The 18,676-nt window shown below is 42.2% G+C and overlaps 1 protein-coding gene across 9 annotated transcripts in view; it reads left to right on the top strand.

Moving 5' to 3' along the window:
• The window catches only part of agrn (agrin), a 283,677-nt gene extending 265,523 nt beyond the window's left edge, over positions 1-18,154 (top strand). For 4 of the 9 annotated variants that reach the window (XM_069693993.1, XM_069693992.1, XM_069693996.1 and 1 more), the window contains 6 exons: positions 757-873; positions 3,552-3,735; positions 4,616-4,703; positions 10,339-10,563; positions 12,077-12,180; positions 15,111-18,154. In XM_069693993.1, the coding sequence (XP_069550094.1) occupies positions 757-873; positions 3,552-3,735; positions 4,616-4,703; positions 10,339-10,563; positions 12,077-12,180; positions 15,111-15,271 (879 nt within the window). In that variant the 3' untranslated portion in view covers positions 15,272-18,154. Of the gene's footprint in view, positions 1-756; positions 874-3,551; positions 3,736-4,615; positions 4,704-5,652; positions 5,677-7,447; positions 7,481-10,338; positions 10,564-12,076; positions 12,181-15,110 lie in introns of all 9 variants that reach the window. The other 5 variants (XM_069693990.1, XM_069693988.1, XM_069693995.1 and 2 more) reach the window with 3 other exon arrangements.
• Positions 18,155-18,676: the final 522 nt, after the last annotated feature.

The following is an 18,676-nucleotide window of genomic DNA, read 5'->3' as shown; positions in this document are numbered from 1 at the left end:
ACTTTACCCCTCTGGCAATTACTGCCCTACATAAAATAAAGATCATTAATTCCCTCCTTCTGAAGTGGGCCGGCTCCTCCATGCAAAAGCAGAACCTTGCTAATGCAAAGCAATTGTCCCACAGGTTTGGTGGAAAGAATCGAATTTCATAGTCGTCTGCCGCGCAAATGAATTGCAATTAATGTGTCTCTACAGTCAACTGTTTGAAAGGTCGGTACTTATAATCAGCCATTCACTGGAGATGTGTGTAAAGAACCTTCCATATCTCAAGTCCAGCCTGTTCCTGATTTCCCTTTGTACTTTCTTTTTATGCCGCACAGATAGGGGATAATGGAGCACTCGCTGAGAGACAGAGGAATCAATTATGTTGTAATGTATCAAGTGTATTGGCGTGAAAGGAAGGCAAGGAAGTGTCGTTAAACCTCTGCCAGCTATAATATGGATAAATCCTTTTTTTTTTTTTGAATGGGACAATCTATATGACTGTGACATGTCTGCAAAGGTGGGATATTTTTATTAATCTCATTCTTTATATCTCAAGTAAAAGGATGAAACTTTTTTCAGGCTCCCTGGACACGACAGCATAACTCCATTCTCTAAAGTAAAACCATAAACTATTATCTCTAAGTAAAAACCCTACCGAGAGAAAAATTGCCGTTGGCATATGGAAAAGAACAATTGGCCTTTTTTAACAATATATGTTGGGCTTTTTTGTAAGTTCTCACCGGCATAAACCTGTTTGTGTCCCGTCATCAGAACACGCACTCCGATCTCAACCTGAAAGAGACTCTTCTCGTCGGCGGGGCTCCCGATTACAGCCGACTGGCAAGAGTCGCTGCTCTCACAGATGGCTTCAAGGGAACAATCCAAACGGTAAATGTTTACAAGGCGATTTCTTAAAGGAGTTTTGTGTCATTAGTTCTGCTTGTGGATTCTGTAGGTTATTTTAACGACTCGGGTACCCTGAGAAGCACAGAAGCAAAGTCAAATGAGATGTTATTAGCTGTCCAGCTGTCATCCTACAGATCCTCATATTAGTAATTTTCCATTATAAGCTCACACTGTGACGGGCAGTGGCTCTGCTCATTTGGATTAGCATGTACTAATAATAGAGTGTACATTTTGAAGTCCCTCCATTTAGCTATTCTCAGATCTTTCCCTGACAGCTTTCCAGTTTTTGTTTTTTTTTCCCCTTCCCCTTCCACTTTCCAGCAAAAAGCTCATCTCTGAGTGCCAAAAATAACTCAGGAGAACAAAGGCAGGATGTTACTGTTTGCACAAACTTGTCATTAGTTCTCCTATGCAAACTTTCCCTTGACAGTTTCGAGCAAATCAAAAGCTAAATGTGGCATTTGTCTTACTTGGTCTGTAGGGAATAGTTAATTATGAGCGAGACAGTATGCAGTCTCAGTTTGATGTTCTGTTTAACATGTGTGTTCTATCAACACCTATTTTCTGAGACACTTTCCTGAGTGATGACAGTGGGGAACTCATCATTACAGGAACATGTTGAACTGAATCTACAGCGTCACTTATCTTTTTCTTCAGATGTGTTGCAATAATTAGGTTTAATGATCGTTCAGCAGGAAACACAGAGCCCTTTAACTGGATGCTTTTCCTTTGGATACCAATCCAGACTGGTAACAAATGATCATCTTCAACGGCTTTGCTAAGGAGAGAAAATTGTAATCGCATCGTTTTAAAACCAAATGCAATTCAACAAAGCAAGACAAGAATTATGTGTTAAAGGCAACCGACCAAAAAAAGGTCACCAAGGGCCTGATTTACTAAAAGTTTGCGTGTGTAAAATTACGTGCAAACTTCACCCCACCAGCAAAAAAAAAATGTCCAAGCAGATTTACTAACGACGTGCAGTGAGGATCGTGTCTTTCAAATGTGCATGTTCACACACGTTGTCCATTTTGCGTGTTTTCCATCAACATTTCAGTAATGTAGCTCGGGGCCAGACCCAGGCGGGTCTTAAAAGTGATCATCAAAATCTTAAAATCAATCCTAAAACCAACCGGGAGCCAGTGGAGAGAGGCCAGAACTGGAGTAATGTGATGTGTAAGGTGCTGAATGTGTCCCGCAGAATTCACAGGTAGCTTCATCAGGTTCACGAGCACTCGCGAGGCACTGAATGAAAAGTACCCACAGAAAGATCTGGACCTGCTGATCGGTGTTTGTTAGAGGATCTCATCCGCCGTACTTCCTGTTTTATTTGCCGACGTTTTATTATGAAGCCTTTTTCTTTCCCGCCTTTTTGTTTTCCCCACAGTATTGACTTTCTTGCTGATAATCTTCTACATAGCGTTTTGTTCTTGTTATATTTATATTTCTTAATTTCAATGGGATCAAATTTCCTTTTATTCATTTATTATATCGCTCTGTTTTCCGTTGCTGGAATCGCTTTAACACGCGCAAACCCCTCATTTAAATACAGCGATTTGCAGCTGATATCAGTGACGCATATATATTGTTTGTAAATCACTTGCAAAACGGGTGCAAAATAAATTCGCTAACTTTTGGAAAAAACCCGCAATTTACTACCCTTTATTTGAGATTTTAGTAAATCAGGCCATAAGAGTATTACATAAACACAAGTCTTTGAAGATTGTTTTTTACAACTGATTTATGAGATTATATGGATTTGCAGTCGGATCTTGTCGGCAAGTTGTGAAAATCTTGTTCTAATTGAGCTCCAGAAACTGACAAGACAAGGACTTTGTCTGTAATGTTGCCTAACTGAATTTAATATGTTTTATGTGCAGTTTGTACATGTACTAAAAGCCCTGAAAACATATTTTCCCAATCTGACTCTTCAGTCAGTTTGCTGATAACTGAGATATGAGTCCTGAGGATATTACGTGATATGTGTGACTGTTTGATGTGTTTCCTTAAGCTTTCCTGTGTGTGAAACTCTTGAATAGAATTACCTAAAGATGCAAAAATGATATTCAGTGTAAACTGACGATAAAATTGTATCGTATCTTATCGTAGGTTTCTGTCTGTTTTTCTTTTCGCATTGGTTTGAAGTGGGCGGGACTTAGTTGGAAAAAAACATGTCCCATATTTCTCTGCTCCAATCAGGAGTCAGCAACATCTGAACCATAATGTGATTACATTTGTGGGATTGTTTATTTCTGCTGCGTCACAGTTAAAACAGATCAAACTACGTCTACTAAGTGTCGATGAAGCAGAATAGCAGAGACTTTGAGTGGTAAACTGTTAGTAAATATTACTTGAGGATGATTATTTTTCTACAAACTTTAACTATGCTGCTTATTTATTATTCAATATTTAGCTTCAAAGGGAAATACTTGCACTACATGTTAAAGGAACTCACAAGAGACAAATTAAAACAACATTTTCCATAATGCAACCAATACCATATTTGTAAGAACATCACTGTTCACTGTAAATGCCCAATTTGTTCTAACTCCATGCCTCTTTGCAGGCTCTTTGTTATGTAAATGTGAAGACTGATGACACGTAGACTATCTGGAAGCTGTCGCGTGCTCCTTTTGACTTTGACTGTGTCCTACTTCCAGATCATTCTGATGGGCACGCCCATCCTCAGGGAAGAGAACGCCTTGCGCTCCAGTAACGTGGCCATGTTCCAGGGCCACCCGTGCTCCCAGGAGCCCTGCCACAACGGCGGCCGCTGCAACCCGCAGCTCGACACCTACGAGTGTGTTTGCCTCAGTGGTTTCTCAGGGGGACACTGTCAGAACAGTAAGTATCGCTGTCATCTCCATTGCCTATACATTTCACGTTCATTGTGATTCCACTGCAAGCCAACGACCCACCAAAACACTCAAGTCTTAAACACATTTCCTACACTCAATTTGAAGGGTCAGTGTGATTGGTCTTTGTGCAAGTTATCGGCCGACGATGCTCCCTGGGTTGAGATCACCTTATCGTAGCCGTGTGCCGTCGCAATGAATCACAGTAACTGTACAAATTGTTCTATTTCCTCCTTTCAAGATGATGTGGTTTCACTCTAAAAGGATACACAGCAATTTGGCTGCTCTTAAAGCCTAGCATGAGTGGGATTGAAACCAGCCATGCTTCATGTATGCAGCTTGTTCTTGGCTTTCCAGTATGTAAAGTAAAATATGAGTTTATTTTTTTATTTTGTTCTGTTTGAAAGACCTTTATTTCCATTGCGTGTCTCTCTGTTTAAAGTAATAATGCCAATATTAGACACGTGATGGCTCTTTTATGTCAGTGCCATTATGTTTTGAATCCAAACTAATGCGGCAGTTATGAAAATGATGAAACGTGTCAGTTGAATATTCATTATGGAGTTGCACTCCCCTTTCATCATCTCCACGTACCTCCGCCAGACATCTACTCGCTCCGGCCCGATCTGTCTTACATGCTCAGTCCCTGCTTTCGCCATTAACCTTGTGCGTGTGGCCGGCTGTCCCTTTCACGTTAATTAAAACTACAAACGAACTGGCGCCCCCCCCCCCCCTCTTTTTACCCCATTTGCTCACGCTCCATTGCCTTCAGCTCTGATAGCCGAACCCTTATTCTTATTGATTGGTGTGATCTCATCCTCTGAACAAATCCCCTCCTCCCCACTCCTCTCCCCTCTCCTCCCTCACAGCCATCTACGAGAAGTCCGCCGGAGAGACCGAGGCCGTCGCCTTCGACGGTCGGACGTTCATCGAGTACCACAACGCCGTTACGAAGAGGTAAGGCGGAGGACAAGTGGAACATCGTCGTCTTTTCAGCTTCATCTAGCACCTCCATCCTACTAGCTATTAGCCAAATAGCCCCTCTGTCTATCCATCTCCGTCCCCGGTAAACTGTGATGACAGTGTTGATGATATCATCAGTGCGAGGGCTTCAGGGTGAACTGGGCGCTCGGCTAATACGCCCCCCACCCCTCTCCCCCGATTATGGCAGTTCTGCTTCACTTTTGACAGGATTTTACTAATTAGCGAGACAGTTAACAATCACAGTGTTGCCCTGAGCGCACTCAGTTCACTCTGTGGTGTGCCGCTTAGCTCACGCTGACTCTGGACAAAAAAAAAAAAAAAAAAAAGCTCACGCCCGATTAAACTTCTCATCCTATTTTTTAACGCGCAAATGGCTATTTCTCATCAAAGTGGCATTCGAAGAGGTGTCGCCTACCGTTTTTAACACCCTCTAAGTGGAAGAAAAGTTGATGACGTAATCGTAAAATCGTTTTTGGAGCCGTTTCAACAAAAAAACAAAAACAAAGAAGAAATCCTCTCCTTCTGGGCGGATGATGAGACATTTTTACTCCTCCATCCATCTGCAAGACTGGCAGTGAGTGTGCCTCCAGGTTGGCATAAACAAAAATGTTTACGTGACGAACCTGAAGAGATTCAAGCATACGGCTCTATATCTCCGTCTCGCCGCTCCTCACACAGACACTCGGAGGTGTGAGAAGCGGGCCACAGCCTGCAGATCGTCGCGCTCACTCTCAAACAACCGACTGGAGGATCCCGTCAATTGTGTCTGTCTTTACCTGTGTCTCTGCTGTTTGTCCAATGTGTGCGAGCGCTCCGGTTTCTTGTCCTTTGTCCATGTCCTTCGACCTGACCTCCCTTGTCGTTGTCCGCACTGTCTTTGTCTCATGTGAATGTCCTTGACTGTCTTTCCTTTTCACTCAAGCCAACTGACCAATGAGATCCCAGAGTAAGTAGACTTTAAGACTGGCTGTTGTCCCAGTTTCAAATCAAGCCCAACTAACAGCAACAAAGAGATCCATCTTTGATAGTTAACCCCACTGAAGTGATTCAAGTACATTCAGCTTCCTGTCTTAATTTACACACAGAAATCATCTTTACAGCTAAAGTCAGATATTTCATTCGAGCTCCATATCCATGATTTAATTTGACAGATTTCATTATTTTAAATACGTTTTGCAGTGCCATTAGATCCTCTCTTCTTTTCTTTTTTTTTCCCCTCAGTGCAAAAGGGAAGCATGAATGTGTGCATGATAAGCATTGTGCTCAGCCTTCAGAGGAAATGAATTGCTGTACCAAGAATGTGCAATATTTTATGCATGGTTGTAACTCGTTCATAAACAAAATGAATTGCCTCGCAGTTTACGCTGAATGGCATTAAGTGTTATGCAGGAAATGAATGAGACCCCTTGAAAACTGCAAGAGGAGGATATACGAAACACCCTTAACCTAGTTTCTGGTGCCTGTGGAGTTTCTGCTCGGGAAAACCCTCGGTCATGACTTAGTTATTAACGGGATTTTTTTTTTCTTCCTGCTCATTAGCTCGGTAAGTAACCTCTTTTTAAAACATCCTACAAAAGCGGTGAAGCAGAATTCAGCTCAAATTAAGCCGACTGGATTCAGTCCACATTTCCAATCCACGCCAGGGCTTCTGTCATTTCATTTTTACCAGATCTTTAACTGTAATTGTGAATAATTATAGCGTCGGCTGTACAAAAAGGCTGTGACATGTTAATCACAGATTTGTCTCCCTTTGTAGATTAGACCTCCAATTGAGATCTCTCTGCAGTGTGTAGCCATGGGCATCAATCTCACTTAGCAGAAGGGGACAGTGGTCCTTGGAGCCAGACTGTCAAAGGTTTAATGGATGTCACATCCACTAAGAGCCACAATGAGCGTGAATCTAAGCAAAGCAGGCTCTTAGTGGAGCACTGGCCAATCACTTCAGCGTGATTTGATTTTTCTAAAGGAAATTACTACATTTCTTTTAGAGGCTTTTAAGTGCTGCTCAGGCCAAAATGTCAAACTCTCACCTTGGGTTAATGTTTCTGTTACTATTTGCACCAGCCTATGATCACCTCTCCTGATGTATCTGGAAGCTCGGGTCGATTCGCTCAAGCTCCATTATTTCAGTGACAAATCATATCAGCCCGTGACTCTCAACTGATATGCTGCTTGACCCCATTTTTTGACGATTGCCCAATTTTTCACATTCACCGCTTTCATCTCTAGACAGAAGGTAATTGCCGCAGCACTGTAGCGTGCAGCGCCATAAATATAAAAGAGTTGTTCAATAATTGGACGCTGACTTAAAGCAGGCTTTGCAGCGGGGTGGACATTGACTGTGAATGTGCTTAATCTTGACGCTTATTTTAAAAATAAATGTTGGATCCCAAGGCATTTTGGTGCATTAGTCATCCATCTTGATCTGAGTGGCTCCCTTGAGAACCTCCTTTTTATGGTTGGGCTGTTATCAAGGCTAAGCTACACACTTCCTGTGATCACACAACATTTGTTATCGACTCTTTGACGTGGTCGATATGCTAGTAGAGCAGATAAGTTATGCTTTTTGCAACTGCGGGTCTGAGCTAGACCTCTGTGAGACACCCAGTGGGCTCACAACATCCGTCCTCCCTCCCCTCCTTCCCCCTTTTTCCTCCCTGTGGCCCCCCTTTGCGCTCACACTGCATGCCGTTGACTCTCTCCCCTGCTCCCTTAAGTCCCGAATCTCTGGAGAACCCGTCTGACCAGAGGTGAGTCCGTCTCCAAGCTTTTCAAACTTTGCTCGTGTCTTGCCGCCTCATCCCCCCTCCTCCCCCCCACCTCGCCCCTCTTATCTCCTGACAACCCCTCCTCGACCGCTCACAGGGCTAAATCCTCCTCTGCAGAGACAACATTGTTTCCATTATTGAGATAGAGTTACCAATCCGAATCACAAAGAGCCTCTGCGTATGCTTCAATTAATTCAGAAGTTCAGACTTCTGATAACAGCACAAGGCCAGCCAGAGCTGGAGCCTCTCTCTGCAGGAGCTGTCCTCCCTCATGGCGGTTTCTTATTATTCTAACCACTACTGCCACCTAGAGTTGAAATGGAGGTTGGCACGCAGCGAGGTGCCTGCTGAGGATTTGAATACACATAAGAAGTAGATAAAAAAAAATTGTTTTAAAAACTCCATTTCCAAAGAAGAAACAGCATCACATCAGAAATCTATGAAGTCAGTGGTGTATGTGAGATTTGGAGCGCTGGGCGCCGGCGTTGTTTTATTCATGATATATTCAGCACTTTTAATAACCTTGACCTTATCACTGACAAGCTGCTCCGATGGAGATTTATTGGGCCCTGTAAGCCCTTTGAGGGTTTTCCAGGAGAGCTTCACTGAGCTGTATTTTTTGTTGTTTTTTCTCTGTGGAGAAAAAAGAATCAGATGCTCTGAAATCATACTTTTTTTTTTTTTTTTGCTCCTGTTTACCTCAGCAGTTTTAGTTAATCAATGGGGTCGAAGTTTCTCACCTAAGCATGTTTTGGAAGGAGAAAATCAAATCCGATTCCTTACTTGAGGTGAAGCAGCATTATTGTTGGCCGAGCTGTCAAAGTTACCTCGCCTACAAAGCTAAATATCATCGTATTGCTTTTTTGAATTATTTAAAAGACGCTACTCTGAAAAGATGAAAACAAATCTCATCCAGGTTACAGAGAAGTGCTACTGTATACTCGGTTTCTCTTCATCTCCTCCCACTCCCCCTCCTGTTTGTGCTCCCATGTGCCTCCCTGTTTGCCATGCTGACTCCTCTGTCTTGTCATCTGTCTTGTCTAATCTTTGTCTCCAGCTCTGTGCTGCTGCTGCTGTTTTTCTATTCAATCAATGTGTCATTGTCTCTTCGTTGTGTGTGTCCTCACCTTGTCTTTGTCTCTGTGTTTGAATACGCCTTAAAGAAGGTGAAAGCGTGAACGTGGCAGATGTGCAGACAGTTGTGCACTGCAAACACTGTGGATCCAGCCAAGTAAAATGGTCTTATATTTAGACTTAATATCTAGTTGGTTTTGTTTTTAGTATAAATGGATCATCTAGTGCTTCCTCAGGCAGATCATTGGACTTCATTCAAGTAAATCCCTCTAGCCTTTTCCTGATAAGCATCGTTGTCTGTAAAACATCCACTTCAAGGCTGTAGAATACTTGCTTCTATTAGTGTGTCTCGAAACTAGAATTACTGGAACTAATAAGACTTCCAACCTACTTCCAATTGTCAATAAATGTTAATGAACTTCTGTGGTGGCTGTGGCTCAGATGGCAGAGCAGGTTGCCCAGTAACTAAGGTCAGTGCTTCGATTAGCGGTTCCTCCACATGCTGAAGGCACTGAATCACAGGATGCTACAGATGGCAGACAGAGCTCCACCACTGGTGTGTGTGTGTGTGTGTGTGTGTGTGTGTGTGTGTGTGTGTGTGTGTGTGTGTGTGTGTGTGTGTGTGTGTGTGTGTGTGTGTGTGTGTGTGTGTGTGTGTGTGTGTGTGTGAGAAACGTTGAATGTGAAGCAGAAATTGTTCAGGTCTGGTATTAAATTAAATCAAGTATGGGTTTAGGCCTACTTATTTTATGTCACTACTCCACCTGTATATCAAGTAATTTCCATTTAAATTAGTGATTTATTCTCCTGTTCTTCGGCCTTAAATTTTGTCAGTGTGCAAAAGTTAAGAATTACAAAAAATAATTGAGACTTATTTGCTAATATTCACCTTGTTTTACTTATTACTGTGTTGTAGCAAGTCTGATCTCAAGAAATTTGATGTAAAAACCAGCTTTGTCCATTTATTATAAACCTTTGAACACGTATCAGCGTTCACTTATTTCCAGACTTTAACCAGTTTGTTAAGATTGACTTGTCAAGTCAAATTAACTAGATGCATGGACAGATAATTTAACTAGTATTAGGTCATTATCTCCTTAAATTCAATGTATTTTTTTATTGTATTTTGGCCAAGCTTTTTTGCAGTGTACAGAAGCGATAAATGAATGAAAATTGAAGCTACAATTGTCTGGATTTCTGCTGTATCTCCACTAGAACCTTTTGTAAGTGAGTTTGTTTTGTAGAAATCAGTGTGTGACTGTGTTTGTGTGTGCACACACGTACAGTGTAGGCACATCGCTGCGTGTGCTGCCTCTTCGGGATAGGTGGAAGTCTCCCAGTGTCTGCATCCAAATCGACCCTGCAGCTGTAGCAGTCAAGAGACGGGAGATCAAACAGCTGCCTAGACAACACGCACACAGAGCAACACAGGAAGCAGCGAGCAGCAGTGCGTCAGGCTCAGTAGGATGGAGGAACGCTAATAGCAAAACAGCCCCCTGCTTCTCCTGAGCTCAGTCTGCGTCCTGATTTTCCTTAAAAATCACTGTGACTCTGACACTGCAGAGCTCAGGCTACAAATGTGTGAGCAAACAGAGCCATATGTCATCCTTGTAATGTGCCTTTCAGACACCAGCAGAGGTCCCTTCATATGTGCAACTACAAATAACACAACCACCAACTGAGCTGCGTCAGCTACACTGAAGATTAGAAGTCTTCCTTCGAGGCATCGGACCAAAAGCTAACTAATGTATTTCCTGCTCTCCTAGTGAGAAGGCTCTGCTGGTGAACAAGTTCGAGCTGAGCATCCGGACTGAGGCGACCCAGGGCCTGGTGCTGTGGAGCGGGAAGGGAGTGGAGCGCTCCGACTACATCGCCCTGGCCATCGTGGACGGACATGTCCAGATGATGTACGACCTGGGCTCCAAGCCGGTGGTGCTGCGCTCATCGGTGCGCGTCGACACCAACCGCTGGATACGCATCAAGGCCAGCAGGTAAAAGGAGGGAGGCGGCAGTGAAAGCTTTTACGGTTAGACCAGGATTAGACTTAATCCATATTATATTTGTGTTGCGGCAAACTGTGATCTCTTGCATGAATCCTCTGCTACACAGTGATCCCCTGCACTGAGATGATTTTGATTAGTTTCAGATTAAGGTTATTTTCATGCCGGGTCATGCATGAGTATGACGCATTTCCCATCAAATCGCTTCGACACAGTAATGAATGTTCAAACAGGAGAAGCATGCTGCAACATCCCAAATTCAGTATTTATATTAACACACACACACACACACACACACACACACACACACACACACACACACACACACACACACACACACACACACACACACACACAAACATACAAGAAGTTTATTAGAAGGACTTTTAAAGATACACTTTTACAGAAAAGACAATTAAAAGATAATAAATAGGAGACAAATAGTTCAAATAAGAATAAAAGGCAATAAATACAGTTATACTGCAATATTTCTATACTGGCTTCATGTTTAATTTGATTAAACTGAATGTAGAATTATGCAATATGTACGCACAGTATCAGTCTTTTATTGCCCCGTTACATATTAAAACTATTATTAAATATGTTACCAAATAGCTCGGTGTCACATAGAAAAGAGTTTTTGAGAATACAGCCTTGTAGACGGTCTCTATATCCTTGTAGCTTGTGTATGTCCATGTTTACATAAATGATAAATAACCCAATAACACTGATTTCAGTTTACGACACGGATGATGGATGGATAATCATTCCAGCAGTGGACCAACACAAAGCACACAATACTTTTTAGTCACGCGGTGATGTCACATTAACGGATTTCTCCAACAGAAACAAATTAATTGGCTCAACTTTGAATATGACCCATTCAACACCTCCCGCATGAGCTCTGCTTTATCGCCGTTGAACATGTGCTTTCAGCATCGCTGTGAATGGACGTTTGGGAGGTGGGTTGGGGAGGATTATTAGATTGGTTTCATCATGTAAAGGAAGAGTAATCGATCCTCGAAAAGCCACTATATCCATGTCAAACAGGGATTTTGCCAAATCTCATCCCAGGTTTACAGGGAGACCACATGAGTCGCTGGAAGATGACATAATTCGGATGTTGATGGTGGTGTAAATCACAGCATGAGGCACACAGCTCACACAGTTGTCTGTGGCTTGCCTTTAATGACACGCTCTCTCTGTTGGAAACCCACTTCAGTGGCTTCAAATTTGCCTTGTCTTCACAATTCATTAGTGTGGGCTAATGCGCGGCGCCGAGCCACCTAAAACGAATCGAACGGCATCTGTTGGCAGCTAGACAGGCACATTTAGAGCGCTACTCGGCACAGGCGGTTATGTAAGTTCTTCATGGACTGGCAGTGGAGCAATAGAGTCTTGATGCTTCAGATTAAACCGAACCGCAATTTAGAGCTATTGAGTGTGACACATGCATCAGGCCAGCTCGCAACTACATCGGCCTCTTTTTCTTTCTCCTCTGCAGAGCACTTCGAGACGGCTCTCTACAGGTTGGCAACGAGGCAGCAGTAACAGGGTCATCGCCTTTGGCAGCCACGCAGCTGGACACAGACGGAGCGCTCTGGTTGGGTAGGTGCCCACACATTAAAAAAGAAAAAGAAAACAGTCATTCAGACTTTAAAAAATGTGGCAAATGACACACGTGGAGCAAAAGGGAATACTTGTAATTTTGTTGTATTTTTTCGTCCCAACCGCTGACAAAAGGCTGCCAGAGCAATGAACTCATGGGTGTTGCAGAGGATAAGCAAAGTCTCTGGCTGGTAAAAAAAAAAGGTCAGAGATTTAGGCAAAAAAGAAATAATGTCCGAGCCCATTCCAGGTACCAGGTGGAGGAATGAAAGGCTATCTGACGAACTCAAAAGTTGTCTGCTCTCTTGAATTGAAAATGACCAAAGTCGGCCCGTTATCTACCCTCCAGTTCAATTTGGTCTGAACTCGACTCAGAGAAATCGTTTTCGAAAGAACACACACGGCACGGCTAGATTGAACATTCTGAGGAAATAACAGTGAAGAAAGGCAGCGAAATAATGTCTTAAAATGCACAGCGCACCAGTTTGAAAGGAGAAGCAGCCCGAGTGACATTTAAGAGACTCGCCGCATGTCGAGGTACACTCAGGTACACACATTCAAACACACACAGAGAGGAGGCGGCGCAGTGGAACAGGTGCTGAGCGAGCCCTGCGGCAAGAATACATAATCTTCACACAGCCCTCCCATCGAGAGCCCTTCTTCTTTTTTAAATCCCCTTTTCACTGTTCATCATTAATTCATCTGTAACTCGCATGAAATTAGCCCTGTCGACTCCCGATTCGGAGGCGCGCAATCCGATTAATGGGGGCAGGGACAGGGGATGTAAAGAGCTCGACAGGGATATGAACTCTCAGTCCCAACAAAACGGGGCAAGAGAAGGAGGAGAGTCAAAGAGGGGGTGGGGGGTGGGGAATGTGTCGCACTAAAATGAAGTGAAGAAACAGATAGGATGCAGGAGGATTCTGACAGAGGAGATAACAGAGAGGGAAGAAGGAGGCGGGAGAAGGGCCTGGATGGCAGCCTGGAAAAAGAAATTTAAAAAAACTAGCCTGTCTGCCTGTAAGAACAGATTTCAGGCAACTCTTAATGAAGATGTTTCATGCTGATTTAGTGAGAAAGACACCAATGACTGCTTTGGGTTTGCTTGCTCAAAAGAGTTGCTCTAAGCATCATCAAAAGGGCAACACATAAAAGGGGCTGAAACATTTGCTTTAAAGCACAAATCTGTGATGTTTTCCTATTAAGAGCTGTCAATGTTTAAACTTCATATGACTAATAGCTAACAACTCATTATTTTGTCAACTATTACACAATTTAGAGAGACTTTAAAGGGCCAAGTCACCAATAATTAGATATATTTCCCCCACTTAAATGATGCAGTATAAAGCCATTCAGTTTTGGCCTCCAACCTGCAACAATGGAAGTGCAAAGTGTTTGATTTGTGTTGTTCACAGCACTGCAACAAACGTCTTTCCTCAAACTGTGTCCCAAAACTGTTTGTTTTTTGGGTTTTTTTTTATAAGGGCAATTTCTTTGCTAGAAGGCAGTTTCAATTTAGGTAAAGTGTCCCTTTAACATTTCCAAACTGGCTGCAACTTTTCTGATAAGTCTTTTGAGACACACAGGAAAATATAAATTGTTCTGCTCTAGGTTTGTTTGGAATAAATACAGAAAAAAGTGTGAGATATGAGCAGCCAAAGAGAAGCGGTATGCCAGGTCACACTTTAAGAAAAAACAAGCCGTCACAGTTGTGAATGCACTACTTGATGGACAGGTTTACAGCTCACCACCAAAGATGGAAACGAATTAAAAATAATGAGAATTTTAGGCGTTCATCATTTTACACTCTGCCACCAGCTTTCATTTTGGAACACATTTTTGAGCACTTTATGTGCTGTGTCGAATTAAAAGAACCTCCTCTCTTCTGTGTCTTAGCTTGGTTTTCTGCCTTTGATCTCGGTGGTTTGACAAATAAACTGTCATCCTGTCCCGTCAGTTCGCTGGTGTCATCACGGAAGATATCAAAGGCTATAATGCAAGCTGACAAAACTAAGTGACTGCTTAGGTAGTTTGGACCAAAATATTTCGGTGACGGCCATTTGATGGAATTTTCAGGTTTAATTAGTGATGAAACCATCATCCCGGTGTTTGATATTTAAAGGGACCTTCTGTGGATTTTAGGATCAGTTTACTAGTTGCGCATTGTGGAGTATTTTCTCTGCTGGTGGAGAAACCGTTGTGTAATGTCTTCTGTGGCCTCTGGACGAAAAACGAACTTTGCATTGGGCTTTGAAATTAAAAATGTGTAACAGAACATGTGTAAAAGACTGTATATGAAAGTGGGTCTGACAAGTGAGGCCAAGGTGGAAGTGCCACAAACTTGCAATACCACTTGATGACACTAGGGGTTGGCTGTAAAAAGCCTCTGGCTCCATAGACTCCCATTCATCTTCTCTCATGAAATACAAAGTCAACATTTTTGTTCTACAAGTCATTATGGTGTTGTTAGCTAAAGTCCCTCCTTCTTATTAGTTTGCTGGTGGTCCATTGAAAAATTATTGCATCATTAATTAGTTTACGCCAAAGATGGGCGGTCATAGTGTCATCGGATTCTCAGTCAGATCCTCACCCAATTATGGTCACTTTAAAATAGCAATATAGCCGAAGTGCTGAACTCGAGACCTGAGAATGGCAGTTAACAAACCCATTGATGACGTCAGTTGTTTGCCACTTGCTTAATAGCTAAAGCCAAGTTGTAAAGACAGAATGAAATGATGCCAATTGGTTTTAGCATTGGTGCTTGACAGAAATAGCCCTTTAAAACACAACATGCTAAGTTTAGAGGGCTACCATCTTAGTTGGCCTTAATATAAAGCCAATATTGTGCGATTGGTGTCTCAGTTTTCTTTAATGTGCGTGTTTATGTATGATTCACTGTCATGCTAATGCCTGTCTCTGTCCCTCCTCAGGTGGTCTGGAGGAGCTGGCAGTGGCGCGACGGTTGCCCAAGGCCTACAGCACCGGCTTCGTTGGCTGCATCAAAGATGTGGTGGTGGACGGCGTGGACCTCCACCTGGTGGAGGACGCCTTGAACAGCCCCACAATATTACAGTGTTCCGCCGCTAAATAACCCGGCAGAGACAAAAAATATTGCAAGAAACGAAAAGCAACCCTCCCACCCGCTCCCTCCATAGCACCCACGTCTCCTGCTGTAATTATTTTCTATTTTTGTATACTTTTCATCGCTTTTTATATGGAAAGAAAATAAATAAGTTGTTTTAATTTTTGTTTTTATATATTTTGCTCTCTTTTTTTTTTTTTTTTTTTTTTTTTTTTTTTTGTATCTGCACCTCCGTTCACAGTCCACAGTCCCTTTTCTTTTATGGCCCTTCAACTTTTTCCAAAAGTAAGGCATCTCTGTGAAAAAGAGATTTTTTTATTTTTATTTTTTTATTCATATCAGTTTTGTTGTTTTAAAACAAACGCCAACTTAAAAAAAAGAAAATCAACCCCGCTCTATTCCCTCGCTCATTACTTGAACGCAGAGGACCTCGCTGATGATCTCTGGTTACTGCCTTGTCTTAGTGCCATATCTATCGTCCACATTCCCCCCCAAGCATGGCCTATACATCCCTTGAATATATAGACATACATTCCCCCGTGAGAGCTGGACGCGGTGTGTGCTGGAGCCGTCGTGTGCTGCTCTCCGATGCTGCAGTCATCTGCCACTTACAGTCAAGAAACTGCGTATTCAGCCCTAGCTTTCGGTCCACTGTATTTTCCTAATGGGACTTTTCAGATACCAGTCAAGCTGCTACAGTGAGAAAGTACACAGTTGAAACCACTCGATCAACCCCCATCTCACAGCGCCCCAAAATAAATAAAAAAAACCCCACCTCTCCACTCGATCTGAATCCCATCAGAGCCTTTAGTTTTGAAATATGACTCACTAACACTGCAACCCGACGTGATGGAGAGAGAGAGAGAGAGCGCTGCGTTCCACAATGACTCGCATATCATTAGTCATAAGTCAACACATGAATCATAGACATGGATAAATGTTATAAATATAGAGTATATAAATAATACCTGAGACTGTGAATATGTAAGATGGGTTCTCCTTGGAGAATTGTGCTTCTCATGTACTATTGTGCGTTCTGTTCTACAATCAGCAGATGAACTAATGATGACCACTATAAATGCATGCACTTCTGCAGTGTTGGTTTGAATCTGGGTTTTTTTGTTCCAAAAAAAATGTTTTAATTTGAAAAATTGCTCTGTTTTGGGCTTTTCTTTTGAATTCACGTAATCAAGGTTACTTTTTTTTTTCCCCTCTTATTTTCCAATGATGTGATTTCAGAAACTATTCCAGAGTTTGGAAATTCTGTTTTAAGTTTGTTCACTCGCTGTATCTTTGTTTTTTGGGGGGGGGGTTTTTTTTGGGGGGGGGGTCTGTTGTGTTTTTTTCATGGGAGCAGTTAGTTTTGCAGGACCTTGAATGGTGCATAAAGGAAGCGCTGTTACCAGATCTGACCTTAAGGAGGTGCTGAAAGCAAAGACTGAAGAAAAGGACAGACAGTGAGGAGGAAAAAGGAGAGATCTTAACATGAGGAGAGCTACCACTCTTGGGAAATGTCCTGTCAAACAACAGTCAGTCGTCAACACAGACAAACAAAAAAAGCTTAAAAAAAAAACTCTACCTGAGACTTAAGTTCATTTTCGTATTTCAACTAGGAGTGTTCCTGGAGGAACCTTTCATCGGCTGTTGAGTGAGAGAGAGAGAGAGAGAGAGAGAGAGACTGTGATGTCCTTGTGACCTTTTCAAGCCATAACAGCCGCAAAAACTGGGAAAAAGATACGTAATCCTACAGTACTTGCAAGTTAACATAACGCATGGGTTTGTATTACTAGTGCGAATTCTGTAACATTCAGTGAACTGTTGCAACGTGGACTCGTCCTTGCTGAACCACAATAAGCTGCGATGACTGACTAAAAGACAATTGTTTTGATATGAGAACCTTGGCAATATTCTAAGACAAAGTCATGCCTGTTCGTGGTTGAGTATCAAATGGTCTTGTACTTCTTCCTTTCTTTCCTAAGTTCTTAATTATGTTTCCCTCCTTAAATCATTGAGCAACATGTTTTTGTACAGCCCTGCAATTTTTAAGTGTAAATTTAGCAAATGTGTGATCTGTGGAGGTTTATGTTTTTAGTAATATACACTGGAGCCATGTCTGACTTCTCTGTTCACCCACACGATGATATACTTCTGTACATGGGGGAGGGATAGCCCTAAAGCTATATCTTTGTTGCGCGTATTCAAGCTCTGGGTGTCCGCACCAGACAAGGAAACTCCTTTACTGGTGTCCTAACACACTTTGAATTCCAACACTCACTCTGTTAACTTCAGACTGGTCTTGTTTTATCACACTGTTCTTTGAATTTGACCCCTTCAGATGGTAACAGGTAAAAAAAAAAAAAAAAAAAAAAGGAGATAATCCTGTGTGGACTCAAGAACAACTAAGACAATTGCAGTCTATGGTTTAGTTGGAAACTATGAATTGCCTTAAAAACTGGTCACCTTGCCTGTGAGCAGGTGACAAAGACGTCATCCATGTAACTGTTTCCTTACTTTAGCCAGTGTATTAGCCTCATCCCGATAATGTAAATGAGTAATACATAATAATAATAATGATAACTATATTAGTAATAATGCTCATAAACGGAAAAAAAAAATATATCCCAGAGGGCCTCCGCAAATGTCCCATCTGGCTTTTTACAAAAAAAAAAAAAATCTTCTATTTACTGTTTTTTGAATCTATTTTCTGTTCCTTATTTATGTCTACCTGTGGATTACCCTCCATGTCCGGCCTCTGTAAACTACTGTCTGACTGCGCAAACCTCGTCAAAAGGGCAGTGCACCGAGTAAGAGTGGCATGACCTGAACATTACTAACTTTATGACCTTTGTCTTGTGTTCCTACCACCATGAAATAAAATGTCAACCAAATGGAGCCCAGTCTTGTCACTCATCTTCATTTTAATGTATTTGTTACAACTCTTTACGCAAACCCCTCCTCCCCCTTCTCGTACGACCACCTGTTATTATATGACCCAAAGCTCCATACTTGGATTCTTTGGTTTGCGTATCTATGACAACTATCTGCTAATGAAGACTACGGGATGTGGTCGGAAAAGCGAGCGAGTGGACCGACTATTGATTTCAGGCCAGAACTTGAACATATTGTTCTCATATATTTTTCCTTTGCCGGAAGACAGTTCAATACTAATAAGGAAACACATCTGATTCATGTCCATTACAGTGGAGGTACGCTCATGTACAGCCCTGTAGGTAATAAAAGAAGGGAAGAGGAACTACCCAGGGGGATTTTTTTTTTTTTTTTTTTTTAACACCGTGGATATTTACAGGCACAGGTCAGCCTTGAAATTGCAGTAATTTAAGAGGAAAGCTTCAGCATCTTATGAATTCACAGTGTCAGTCTCCTATTCATTGTTAGTTTCCTGGCACCTGCACA

Source organism: Brachyistius frenatus, unplaced genomic scaffold (genome assembly GCF_029030835.1).
Source record: "Brachyistius frenatus isolate BFR_SWC_R1_liver_20210118 unplaced genomic scaffold, ASM2903083v1 Contig_16, whole genome shotgun sequence".
Lineage (NCBI taxonomy): Eukaryota > Metazoa > Chordata > Actinopteri > Embiotocidae > Brachyistius > Brachyistius frenatus.
The sequence above is the reverse complement of the archived record's forward strand: the minus strand, read 5'-3'. Positions and strand labels throughout refer to the sequence as shown.